The following is a 13055-nucleotide window of genomic DNA, read 5'->3' on the forward strand; positions in this document are numbered from 1 at the left end:
ATGGGGGGGGCGTGGCCTCCAGGCTCCCTGAAGTGCTGGCCCCCGGGCCGCCTCCTTCCTGGTGTGCTGTTTATGGAGTGTGACCTCGGCCACCTTCTCCCACAACCTCAGTTCTCAGCTGCCACGAGCTCTCTCCCGGCCCCAGGCCCACACGCTGGCTGCTTGTCTACCAGTCTCAGAGGGCCCATCTCGGCCTCAAACGCACCACGGGCCAGGACGCTGCAGGCTCCGCCAACTCCCGCACACGGCTTGCCGCACTCTGGGTCTCCAGCCCTTGACCCTGCCCCTCCCTCTCCCGGGCGCCCCGCACTTGCCAGACACCTGGCCTCCCGTCCCTGCTGCCCCACCAGATGCGTCTCACAGACACTCAGCTGCCTCCACATTCCGGTGCTTTCCACAACTCGGGGCAAGGCTGACTCTCAACTCGGCACTCAGGGCTCCCCCATGCCACCCCGCCAGCTTTTGCACTCAGCCCCCTGGTAGATGCCACCAGGTCTGGTGGCCAGGCCAGGGACAGCTTTGCCCCTCGAGATCCTAAAGCTCCCTAGTGAGCCAGGCCGAGTCCCGCCAGGAAGCTGGCCTCCCGTGCTGGGCGCCATCTCTCCCGACTTAGAACTCCCAGTCCACGGGGCTCATGAGAAAGCCCCAGAACTCATAAGCTCACTGCCCCCCACCCAGGTAAAGTGACGAGGGGTCAGGCTGGTGGACGACATCAGCCAGGGAGCACAGGTGACTCAGAAACGCCCCATCTGTGACCAGGAGAGTCCCAGGTCACGGCCTTACTGCACAGAAAGTGACCCTAGAACATGATGATGTAACCTGCTCAGTGATGGGAATGGACGCATGCCCCCCAGGGTGCCCTGCCCAGAGAAGCCTGCCCTTCAAGATGGGGAGGTGAGAGGCTTCCCTGGTGGCACAGTGGTTAGGAATCCGCCTGCCAACGCAGGGGACACGGGTTCAAGCCCTGGTCCGGGAAGATCCCACATGCCATGGAGCAACTAAGCCCGTGCACCACAACTACTGAGCCTGCACTCTAGAGCCCACGAGCCACAACTACTGAAGCCTGCGTGCCTAGAGCCCATGCTCCACAACAAGAGAAGCCACTGCCATGAGAAGCCCGCTCGCCGCAACTAGAGAAAGTCCGCGCGCAGCAACGCAACCAAAAATAAAAAGAAAAAAGATGGGGGGGGGGCCTCAGCGTGCGGCCCACAATACCAGAACTTGGCACCGTCCCCAAATCTGTCCACAGAGAGGAGGCTAGAGGTCTAGCTCACTGAGCATATCTTTTCCTCCTAAAGGGCTGAGGGGCAGAAGGGCATCGCAGTGGGACGGCATGGGCCGTCAGATTGGCGCCACCTTCAGCTATGACCTGGTGCCCCCACAGATGCCCTGCAGCCTGGTGGGCTGGGGGCTGGATTTTTCCTTTTAATGAATTCACTGGCCTTCAGATCTGGACTCACCCCTCTGAGTTTGGTTAATATGAGTCATTGCCACGTGCTGCATCTGGGCTGAATCCAGAGATACAGCTGAGTCTCTGGGCCCAAATGTCAGAAGGTGACGCTGCAGGAGTCCCAGCCGGGGAGTCCCAGTGTGACAGCTGTCAGGCCACTTGGTTCCTATCGCACGCCTAAGGCTCTCATGGGGGAAGAACTAGCTTTCCCCAAAGGGAGGTCTGGCCTTTGCCCTGTGTCCTTGTGATGCACAGTGGGGCTAGCCAGACCAGAAAGACCAGCCATGCGGTGAAGGGCTGGGGCTCTGGCCATGCGCCATCAGCCAGGCTCTGGGGGACGGGGCTGGCACCTGCATTTGACCATGTGGACAGCAGTTCAGTTGATCAGTTAGGAAGCCTCTATAAAAACTCTGGACACAGAGGCTTGGGCCTGGCACCAGGCCTGACGCTTGGGTGAGCTTCCCATGTTAAAAGCTCTGTGTGTCATCACACGTCAGCGCCAAGAGGGAAACACGTCCCAAGGGCACGAAAGCTTCATTTAGGGCCCTCCTGTTCAGTCCAGTTCGCCACGCGTTGCTTCCTTGGGCTGGTACCAATCTGTATCCCTCTGCTAAAATAAATCTACAGTCCTAAGTACGGTGTTTTCCTGTGTTCTGTGAGTCCTTCTGGCAAATTATCAAATGTGAGGGTGGTCTGGGGCACCCTCAGACTTATAGGTGGCATCAGAGTGAGGGCAGACACGGTAGCCGGGGGCTGGTGCCCTCACCACGAGCCTGGCTACCTCTGAGCAGCCCTTGGACCCCGAGCTTTGATGACATGGCCAGTGAGGACTGTTTCATCTGTCCGATCAGATTATTTTTTTGAGGACGGGGCAATGCCTTGCTCGTTGGGAGGTCTTCGCAAGATTGTGGGGAGAAAGGACTCCAGTGAGTGGGTAAGTGGATGAATGAAGGACAGAGCAAGTGCATAAAAACCCAGCACCCTGAGAGTTAAGAACTCAACACTTTCACTCTAACTTCCCACATCCTTCCAACTGGCCCGAACTCCAGCGTTTAAAAAATGGGAGAAAAAGAAAGAACCTTTGGTAAAAAACCCTTTTAGACAGCCTTGAGAGAGATGCTAATGTCTTAATGTTTGCCGAGACCACAGATTGGGGGTGGGGTGAGGAGCTCCAGGGCAGAGGAGGGGACAGGATGAGGCACCAGCTGGTCAGGCCCACGGCCCCACCCTTGCACTCAGCCTCCCTGCAAACCCCACCCAGCTCACATGGATCTGGAAGCCATAGTTCCTCTGCACTGGGTACTCCGTGACATCATAACATGTAGACAAGTCTATCTCCCCATCCAAGTCGGCCGCCTGCGGAGAAAATGAGGGATTTAGAAAGTAAAGGCCAGTGCCCCGTGAACTGTACATGCTCACAGGCAGGGCGCTGCCTACCCCACACCACCTAGAAGCATCCACACCACCATTTTTCACACATCCTGCCAAAGACATCCCATGCCCGTGGTTCTCAAACCTCCTTTACACTCCTAAAAATTGATGGTGCCAAAGAGCTTGTTTATGTGGGTTGTACATACTGATGATATCTGCCTTATTAGAAATTAGGAAAAAAATTGAAAAAAAAATTTATGCATTGAAGTACACAAACCCATTTCATTTTTTAACAAAAAGTATCATTTAAAAAAAACAGCAAGAGATTTTTGCAACTCTCTTTAATGCTTAACTTCCAAGGACAGCTGGGTTCTCACACCCGTCTCTGCACTCAAGTCTGTTTGTTGACATGTTTTTTTTTGTTTTTTTGTTTTGGCGGTACACGGGCCTCTCACTGTTGTGTGCTCTCCCGTTGCGAAGCACAGGCTCCGGACGCACAGGCTCAGCGGCCATGGCTCACGGGTCCAGCTGCTCCGCGGCATGTGGGATCTTCCTGGACCGGGGCACGAACCCGCGTCCCCTGCATCAGCAGGCAGGCTCTCAACCACTGCGCCACCAGGGAAGCCCTGTTGACATGTTTTGGTTGAAGCATATGAAGACGGTCTGGCCTCACACAGATACGAGATTGGAAAAGGGAAGTGAATTTTAAGTCTTTTCAAAAAGACAGTTGTGGCTGTTCTCCTTTGACAAGTGGTAGTTTCTCGAAGGTGAACTGCGAAGGGGATGCTTTCTGTCCTCTGCTGCATTAGAACCCATGGTTCTACCCTGCTCCTTGAGGGGGTCTTTCACCCCCACATGATCTGGTGACACTGTCTCGTTCTCTGGAAGAGCCCCCAGATACTGACGTTTCCTTGTACAGGAGCAAACACTGCATTTGTTATTATCACCACCTGTTCAGTCAGGAGAGTCTGTAAGCTCGGGGGAGACTGTCAAGTTAGTGATGGTGAACACAAGTTTTCCAAAGTTCCAGTTTTGCTTGGAAGCTCAAACTGAATCACTGGTAACAATTCTGTCGGTCGTTTTCCTTGAAGGAAGAGACTCACTTGGTTCATTTTTAAGAAAACGTCTGCCGAACACCCAAACCGAGCGAGCACTTGTGCGTCGTACATTCAGGCAGAGGCGGTGGGCCGCGAGGAGAGGTGGCCGGCGGGGCGGGCAGCGCAGGCAGCGGGCGAGTGCTCCCCCGGGACGGCCGTCACACCTGGACAAGCAGCAGGAGCAACCTCTGCCAACCTCCCATCTCACATCACAGAGTATTACCGAAGTGGGCACCTTTCCTGCTCTGTTAAGGCCCTTTCTGTAACTTCACAGTGTGTGGCGGTGAAGGATGCACGGGGGCCAGCCACCTGCTCCTGCAGCGTGACCAGGCTGAGGCACCCATCAGTGCAAAGGCCAACACAACGGAAAAAGGAAATGGCATCATAGTTTTATGACACTATTTTTGTTACAGAAGAATCCCTGAACGGGTCTCCAGGGGCCCACAGACCACACTCAGAACAGCCAAACACCCATGCTCCTGTGGCCCCTGGCTTTAGGCTCCCCCAGAGGCCCACCACCCACACTGCTCTACATCTGTGCCTGTGTCACTAACGTCCTTCCACTGCAGTCCAGACAGAACTTAGTGTCAGGGTATACAAGCAGCCCCTAGCGTTAGACATTTAGGTTCTTTCAGATCTCCTGCTGTTACAGAAGCGCAGGAACCACTGACATGGAACACATCTCTTTCTTCACATGTGGGAGTATATCTGAAGGATTCCTGGAGTGGAATGCAAGGGAAAAGGTGCAGAAACAGACTTCCAAGTTGCTCAAAACAGATGATTTTTTTTGTAGGTGAAGAAAAAAAGAGCCCCTTCTGTTTGGTGTTCGACCGTGGAATCAGGACTCTCAACCAGGCTGGCCAAGTTCACCTGCCACGTCCCATCCTTGTCCAGAAAACAAGGGGCAAGATTTAGTTCAGTTCTTTAAAGACTCAATTCACCACAAAATCTCTGTATAGAAAGAACAAAACCACTCACCCTGAGTTTTAAAACAAGACGTCTTTCAGTGTTCTTCAAAGAACACAGACAAGAAAAGCCACTGAAACCCCCGTACCTGGGTGCTGAAAGCAGGGCCTAGAGAGCCCACTTTCCAGCAGGAACCAGCCCCGGGAACATCAGACTCCTCTGCAGATCTGGACTGGGCTACCCGTCCACCCGGAGGGGACTTTGGCCCAGGAACAGCGGTGCCACCTGGACCTCCCCTGTCCCTACAGAGGAACGGAGCTGAGACACTCACCTCCTCAGCCACCGAGTCCCTGTAGAACCTCAGGCTTTGATCAGCAAGGACAAACCAGTGTTTCTTCCACTGAAAGAGAAGGGAAAACCAAGACTCAACTCCCACCCTTCCCGCTCTGAGGCACCCAACAGCCAGGGTCCTGGGGCACCTCACTGGGCACAGGTAACGCAGAGGGCAGGCGGCCCCTTCCGCTGGGGGCAGACACACACAGGACTCCACTCGGGCCATGGGCAGCCATGCGCGCACAACCTCTCCCTGGCGACAAGGCGGTGCGGACAGCTGTGGTGGGCCACGGGCTGCGTGTGCTCCACCCGCAGAGGCGTGGTTGCTGAGCGGGGCTGCGGCTCCAGAGGCTGCAGATAGGGGCTGGGCCCCCAGAGCCAAAAGGAGGCCACCTGCAAGCCACGGCCACTCCCTGGCTAACCAGAGGGGCGCCCACCTGCCACCGGCAGGAGCAACCCAACCAGCTGGCCTCCCAAATCTTCACTGTGAGGAGCAAGGCGGGGAGGCTCGAGGCTCCAGGCAGGGCCGAGGGGATTGATGTGGTAGAGAGAGAAGAGGGCATTTGGGCACGGTCACTCAGGAAGCGGGGAGGGGACTCTACGGGCCTCTCGGTGGGACCCGCAGGCTCATCCTCCTGCCTCCTGGGAGGCCTGGCCTCCACCCCAGCAGCCACGAATGGCTCGATCTTCCTGCTCAAGTCCACTGCTCCCCGCAGGGCCACGGCTGCACCCTGGCTACTGGCTCCACCCCACAACCAGAAGGCCCTCCTGTCCTGGGGAAGCCTGGGCTCTCGGGAAACTTCTGGGAAAGGTCACCAGGTGGGGAGCCAGTGCTGCAGCACGTCCCCAGGCCTGATGCTGAGACCCCGTTGGGAGCAGAACAGTCCCTGTGCTGGCAGCGGGCAGGCCGGCGGCCCCCACCCCCACTGCACCCCCAGTTCTGAGGAGATGGGGTCTTGGCCACGACCCTGGTCCCCAAGATGAGGGGGTGTGCTGGAGGCGGGGGACAGGGCCAGCGCTCATACACCCGCAGGGACAAGGCCAGCTGGACCTCACGCCTGCTCCCCGGCGCCTCAGGAACCACAGCAGCTCTGGCCACTCACCTGGCCATCCTCATACTGCCTGGTCAGCCAGCCTTTCTTGAAGTTCAGCAGGTCGGGCTAAGAAAAAAAAAAAGAGCAGTTGAGAGGAAAGCAGCGGTGTCCCGGTTCTGGGTAAAGGGTGACTGGCAAGGCAGCTGTCTCTCCCCCAATGAGGGGGCCCCGGAAAGGGGCTTATCCACCTGCCAGAGGAGCCCCCGTGGCCCCTCGCCCTGGCAGGGGCTGCCAGAGCTGCCCCCCAGACGCGCGTCTTCGAGGAGCGCGAGGCCCCCTCACCCCGTGAGCAGCACAAGTGGGGCTGCCTGACTGGTGCGCCCGCAGGGCCGCCCGGAAGGCAGAGAAGAACGGCCCAGACAGAGTCACCCGGCATTTCGCGTGGAGGGAAGCTGTGCAGCGATGGCTGAAAGGAGAGCTGAGAAGTTCTCACAGAGGCCACAGGAAGACTGAGAGCAGAGACCACGCCCGGTGTGAAGCAAGACGCAGCAGCAAGCCTGCCAAGACCCTCAGGCCACTGACCTGCCAAGATGAGTCTGAGTCTCCGTTTCCCTACAAGAAGCAGAACCAGGGCCGCAGGCACCGAACGGGGCGCTGTCCCTGCTGTTCCCTCTGGCACCTGTGCGCCAGAGCCTGAGGAGCAGCCTGAGAGCACCTTGAGGGCCGCAGGCAGGCAGCCCCCTGGGCCTGGCTTGTGTCACACATCGGGGCGCAGGCAAGGCCAGTGTGGAAAGAGATGTGGCCCACTGCTCCCCTCGGCCCGTGTGCTCTTCCACAGCCATCGCGACCAGAACGGGGCTGTGTTTTTATATTCCAAGGACCCAAGGAGGGTTTAAAGAGAACACATGCCACGTAGTGGGACACCAGTCAGCCACACGCGTCCTGGAGCCTCTGCTCCAAACCCGCGAGCGAAACCCAGACTCCAGGCAAGAAAGCCTCCACCCTGGCCCCACGGCTCCAAGTCAGGTTGCCGCTGGAGGCCCCACGCCTGGGAGGGGCGGCATCAGCCCCAGGCTCCTCGGAAGGCTGAGGACAAAGCAGAGGAGGGCCCATACAGCTGCCAGCTGTCCTCACTCCTGGGACGCTGGCCTGCCACGCGGGGCTCCCCAAGGGAGGGACGGGCCCGCTCGACCCGCCTGACCACTCCCTACCTGCACCCGATGGCCACGGCTCCCATGCCCTGGAGCAAAGGCTGGGCTCCCTCCGTGGTGACCCCATGAACAAGACAAGTGCCCAGCAAGAGGGGGGCTCCCGACTCCGAAATGTCACAGAAACAAACACCCAAAACAAGAAGAACGGAGGTTCGTCCTGTGGCCCTGATTCCCCGGAGCCAGAATTCCGCTGCTCTGGCCAGATGGCCTCCTCTGCTGCGGACCTCAGAGCTCAGGATGCCCACGCAGCCCAGAGAAGGGGCAGAAACACGGCACCGGCTTCCCACGCACGGACGTGAGGGCCCGTGCACAGAAGGGACGCCAGCGCGGAGGCACAGGCAGCAGCAGCAAAGAGCCCAGGGGACAGAAGCAGCAGGAGCAGCGTCTCCAGGCCTCGGAGCGCGGGCGCCCGGGCTCACCGTCAGGGAGGGCTCCGTGGACCTCCTGTCCAGTGACTTGGCTCTTCGGTGTGGAGACAGGGGGGAGGCCGAGGCGTCCGGGAGAGGAGCTTCGCTGGGGAGGTCCTGTGGCAGAGAGCAGCCCCGTCAGCACCAGCCAGCCCCTGGGCAGCCGGAGCCGCGGGAGGGCCGGGCTGCAGGGCCATGTTCCGGACGAGGAGGGGGCGCTCTGCCGTCTGGGCTCCCTCAGCACCTCTGCCCGTGAGGACAGGACCTGCGCCCAGACTCCTAGTCCCACGCCTCCAGCTGCCCGCGGCCGGGGCCGAGCCACCCTGGTGGGAGAGCAGCCTTTTCTTGCAGACGCACCAGCCATGTGGCTCTCCTGGCCCCTGTCCTCCCCGGGCCTCGTGGGGTCACAGAGGAAAGACGCTGGGCTCTGTGCAGTGAGCACTAGGGCCCCTCTGAGCCCAGAGAGAACAGGAGGAAGATGGAGGGCAGACTCAGGGGGGCCACGAGAGGCGGGTGGCCCAGGAGAGGTGGGTTTCAGAAGCGGAATCCACCTTGGGGACTGGGCGGAGAGAAACTGGGGCTGTGGCCACCACCCGAAAGAGAGAGGAAGGAAAAGTATTCAGCCTCGCGGCCCGACTGCCTCAGAGAGGAAGAGACTGGCTCTGGTTACGACCTGGGACCAAAAAAAGGCTCACGAGAGCAGCTTTCAGCAGAGACGGACAGAGCTCCGAGAGGAAGACGCAGAAGACAGGCCTCACCCTCAAGATGTCCACTCAATGGGGAAGGAGATGACAGACCCGAGAGAGAACCAGGAGATGCGAGTGGGAGGCCGGGCAGAAGAGCGTCCGGGTGTGAGTGGGGCCTCGGTGGGTGTGGGGGCCTCGTGCTGACCCTGCCCCCGCCGCCCCGGAGCCTGAACGCTTACCCGCTTCCGGGGGAAGGCCCTCTTCTCGCTCCGGCCCTGGCGAGTGTCGCTGGACAGCGAGGGCCCGGCTGACACGTTGGTCTCCATGTGCTCTGCCTTCTCGATGTCCAAGGCCTCAAATTTCTCTATTACCTGGGACCTCCTGCAAGAGAGAGCATGAGGCGGCTGAGGGGGAGACAGGGTCCCCCAGAGCCCGAGGGGACGTGGTCCGGAGTCTCGGAGGGGCTCCCGCAGCCAACACCCCACGCCTGGCTCGCGCAGGGCCCCGGCAGTGCACACCGCTCGCTCAGCCAGCTCGCCTCGGACACCCCTGCTCCCTCTCCCACCTCCGCTGAGGGGGGTCTTTTGGGGGGCTGCCAGCAGTTCACGGGCAAGGCCCTTCCCTTCCACCAGACGCTTCCTTGCCCTCTGCCTCCCAGCCCCCACACTGGAGTCCCCGCACACTCTGTCGCTCTGTCGTGCTGACGAACTCGGCAGTCACATGCTCAGCGCTCGGCACCCTCTCCTGAGCCAGACGCATCAGAAGGCAGCCAGCACCTCGGAGGGCACCGTCCTCATCACATTCCTCAGCATATCTGATGCGGCCCCCACCCCAGGGCATCCAAAATTTAGCAAGAAAAAGACCCACGAATTAACATTGTTTCTGCCAACAGTAAAAAGAATCAAAACCCAAATTAAAAACAAAGCAAGTTGATTTCGTGTGAAAGGGCGGGCGGCATCGTCAGGCCATCTACGGCTGGAGACGGAGCTGAGATGGGAGCGAAGCAGGTGGAGGAGGGGCGAGTAACGTCACACAGCGACACAGCAGGAGGAGGTGGAGAGGGGCAAGACCTGAAAGAAAATAAGGCTGGAGAATGAATAAACAGAAAAGGACTGCTTGTAAAAATCAAATCATGGTAAATCAAAATTATTCAAAGAATTAAAGTAGCAAAAACCCGAGGTGATCACTGAGGAGCGCGACCAGTGAGGAGCCACGAGCAGCCGCATGGGGGACACGCCCTCGGGGGCTGCCCGCGTGTCTCCGGCCAGAGGTCTGTCCTCCCAGAGATGCCGCCCAGGCAGGCGCCCCAAGATCGCCTCACACGGAGGGCTGTCCTTGCATCTGGACGAGCAGCAGAGTCGAGGGCACCTAGTGAGGGGCCGCTGGGCCCAGAAGCCTAAAGTCTAACTCCATGAGGAAGTGGGGGAACCGGCCCCCATCCCGAGGCCCCGGAGGCCAGCTCGCCCTCGGGAGGCGCACAGTACAGGTGGCTCTCAGGGCTTCTTCCTCAGGAAGGCAGAACTCCTGGGGACCCGGCTCCCTGTGAAGCCAGGGCCTGCGGCGCTCCCAGCTCCCGCGGAGTCTCCTCCAAGCACAGAGCTGTCCGCAGGCAGCCTGCGGGGCCAGCAGCGGTGCGGCCGAGCGGGCAGCAGGGGAGCGAGCGAGCGCGGGAAGCCGGGGCGGCGGGAGGGCCTGGGAACCACGGGGAGCTCTCGCGGGTGCTCGGGCTGGCCGGGCGGCTGAGGTGGCCTGTCCCCAACCGACCTGCCGGGTTTAGAGGACACTCCAGGCCCGCTCACAGGCCTCGGTGCCGCCACATGCAGAACGAGAGCTCTTCCAACTGACCCCGGGACCGGAAAGCCCCAGGAAGGCCTTGAGGAGCAGTGCCCGGCAAGGCACAGGCGAGTCGCATGCTGCGAGCCGGCCATGGCCGCAAGGGGGTCAGAGGAGCGGACAGGGCGGCGCCACCTGCCAGGGAGTCAGCCACGGTGGACTCTGCCAAGTGGGGCCTTTGAAACTTGGGTCCATTGAAGCCCTGCAGGTGTGACAGCAAAGGCCTCCCAGGTGGGCCAGTGATGGGACGGAACCCGACCTCTCCAGGCTGCCAGCCAAGGCGCAGACAGGACCGCCGGCAGCTGGTTCTGGGGTCAGTCACCAGCAGTTCAGCCAGGGCCAGGGCCCCCCACGCTCAGTCGGCAGCAGCTCGCCATCCGAGAAGGATTACTTCCGGGCCAGGGCTGTCAGGAAACCCACCCCTGAGGCCCCCCGGTCGGGCTCCCGGGCAGCTGCCACGCTGGGTAGCTGTGGCCGGCGTCCTGCCCACGCGGGGTTCTGTTCTACATCACCAGAGACAGGAATCCAGTCCAGCACTGGGAGGGGCGGCTACTCAGGACCAGAAAGCAGGCCTCGGAGAGGGACAGCAGCCAGTCAGATGTCATGAGGGGTCAGTAGGAAAGTGACGTGACAGTGTTAGGATGCAGCGCGGAGGGGCCCCAGGGCAGCCTGCACCAGGTGAAAGCACATCCCCGTGGTAGCGAAGAGCAGGCGGAAGCAAAGCCCCAGAGATGCCGTGTAGCCTGGGCTGCTAGCTGAGAGGGAACTCCAAGCCAAGCAGGTGCGCTGAATGTTAATTCTTTGGTCCCCGCCAAACCAGGTGTGGCTGCCCACTCAGGGGCCTCCAGGATGCAGCAAGAAGACTGGCCGCCTACATCTGGCAAGTCCGTTGACTTATACTTCTGGCAAGTCCATTCACTTATACTTAAGTGCGCTCAGGACAGCCTCGGCCCTGTCCCGGGTCCATCCTGGCAGCAGGGCCCTCCCGTTCCCAGGTCCGGCCTGGGGTTTATGTCGCGGGTCTGCTGTCCCAGGCAGTTCCCGTGAGGAGCCGCCCTGCTTCTGCGCCCCCGTCTCTGCCCCTGCATACCAGGGTGGTCATACATCTCTCAAGGTTACTAATGAACCAAGCGTACAGACACTGGAGGGCGCCCCCCAGTACAGGTAAGCTTCCCCCTCCCCAGCACTGAGGCACCTTGTTTCCTTCTCTCTCTTCCTAGTGCTGGAGGGCACATTTGGGAGAGCAGGTGGTGCTAAGAAGCAAGAGAGCAGGAGAGCAAAGCAACCTGCTCCCAGCCAACCCCTCGAGGGGGAGCCCAGGGCCACCCAGTCTGTGCCCATAGCTCGCCCCAACTCTGAGCTGGGCTTGGGCAGGGGGAGGGCGGCAGCAGGACACTCCACAGACACTTGTGGAACTTGGGTCTGAACCTCTTTCTTAGAAAACAACTTCTTTGGAAATGTAATGAAAACTATGGATTTTCTTTTTCCAGAACATGAATCGTTTGGAGAGGTTCACATCCCGCCAGCAGCCCACGCAGCTGGGTGCGAACCCTCTTGCTGGGCAGACGCCCCATTTATAGACTCAGGAGTGGACGCTCCTACTGGCAGGGGCACTGGGGCACTCTGGGCCGGGCCTGGGCCTGGAGCCTCCGAGATGGAACCTTGCAAGATCTTGCCCCCACTCTCCAGGGGAACGAGGGAAGGGCCCTCCTACCCTCAGACCACAGTCAAGTCCCACACCTCCACCAGCCCTGGCCCAGGCCCATCTCCAAACCCTGTCTCTCCCCAGGCACTCGTGTGTGTGTGTGTGTGTGTGTGTGTGTGTGTGTGTGTTGGGGCGGGGGGGGCGCGGGGAGGAAACATGTAACAAAGTGTGTGAGGGTGTACGAGAATGTGACGGAATGCACGTGTGTGAGGGTGCACAGGTGGGTGTGTGTCTAAGAGAATGCGAGTGTGCACGGCAGGGGCTGCAAGGGTGGGAGAGTGTGCACCCACGTTTGCGAGCACATGGCCCTCCAGTCGCCCCCCCACCGCCCTTACCTCCGCTCGTTGCCAAACAGACGGGCCACCTCTTCCCTGCCAGGGCTTCGGGCCCGAGTCCTACGCTCCAGCCGCCTTCTCTCCACCTGGAAAGCTTCTCGGTGGCTGATCCTGATGGCCTTAGGGACGTCGGCCAGGGTGGCATACTGCCTGCTGGCTTTAAAGGCAGAGGCGCGCCCCGGTCTCTCTGCACCCCGCCCCCCAGCGCTGCCGGAGTCCACGTGGGTAGGGGGCCGGCTGGCTGTGTCCAGGGAGCCGAAGGAGCCACTGCAGACGGTTCGGCCAGAGGGCTGAGGACCTGGGGGAGGAAGGGGACGGCCAAGCTCCCGGGAGGGCGGGCCGGAGCCACTGTACCTGTTGGTGGGAGTGCCGGGGCTGGGCGGGGAGAGCGGCGGCGGCAGCGGCTGCTCCTCGGCCTTCGCGTCCTGCTTGGTCTTCTCCAGGGAGAAGTAGCCGCTCTCCACCCGGACCTTGCGGCCACAGTCCACACGCTCGCTGCTCGAGGTGCTCTCCTCTGGAAGAGGGGCAGGAGACATGCTGGGCCGGCTGCCACCTCTGGTTGAGGACTTTCCAAGAAGGCACGCAGATCCAAACAGGCCACCTCTCTACCTCCCACCTCCAAAGGCTGGCGTGGCCCCCCCAGGGCAGAGCCCCAGGAGAGGAACTTACCCTTATCTGCCTCTCCCT

At 60.4% G+C, this 13055-nt stretch overlaps 1 protein-coding gene across 16 annotated transcripts in view; it reads right to left on the reverse strand.

Moving 5' to 3' along the window:
• The window catches only part of MPRIP (myosin phosphatase Rho interacting protein), a 129542-nt gene that overhangs the window by 25161 nt on the left and 91326 nt on the right, over positions 1–13055 (reverse strand). For 12 of the 16 annotated variants that reach the window (XM_049702117.1, XM_049702118.1, XM_049702120.1 and 9 more), the window contains 6 exons: positions 12369–12882; positions 8735–8876; positions 7822–7926; positions 6261–6317; positions 5156–5224; positions 2717–2806 (listed from right to left, as the gene is read on the reverse strand). In XM_049702117.1, the coding sequence (XP_049558074.1) occupies positions 2717–2806; positions 5156–5224; positions 6261–6317; positions 7822–7926; positions 8735–8876; positions 12369–12882 (977 nt within the window). The remainder of the gene's footprint in view (positions 1–2716; positions 2807–5155; positions 5225–6260; positions 6318–7821; positions 7927–8734; positions 8877–12368; positions 12883–13055) is intronic. The other 4 variants (XM_004266766.4, XM_004266765.4, XM_049702122.1 and 1 more) reach the window with 2 other exon arrangements.

This window comes from Orcinus orca, chromosome 19 (assembly GCF_937001465.1).
Source record: "Orcinus orca chromosome 19, mOrcOrc1.1, whole genome shotgun sequence".
In the NCBI taxonomy this organism is placed as follows: Eukaryota; Metazoa; Chordata; class Mammalia; order Artiodactyla; family Delphinidae; genus Orcinus; species Orcinus orca.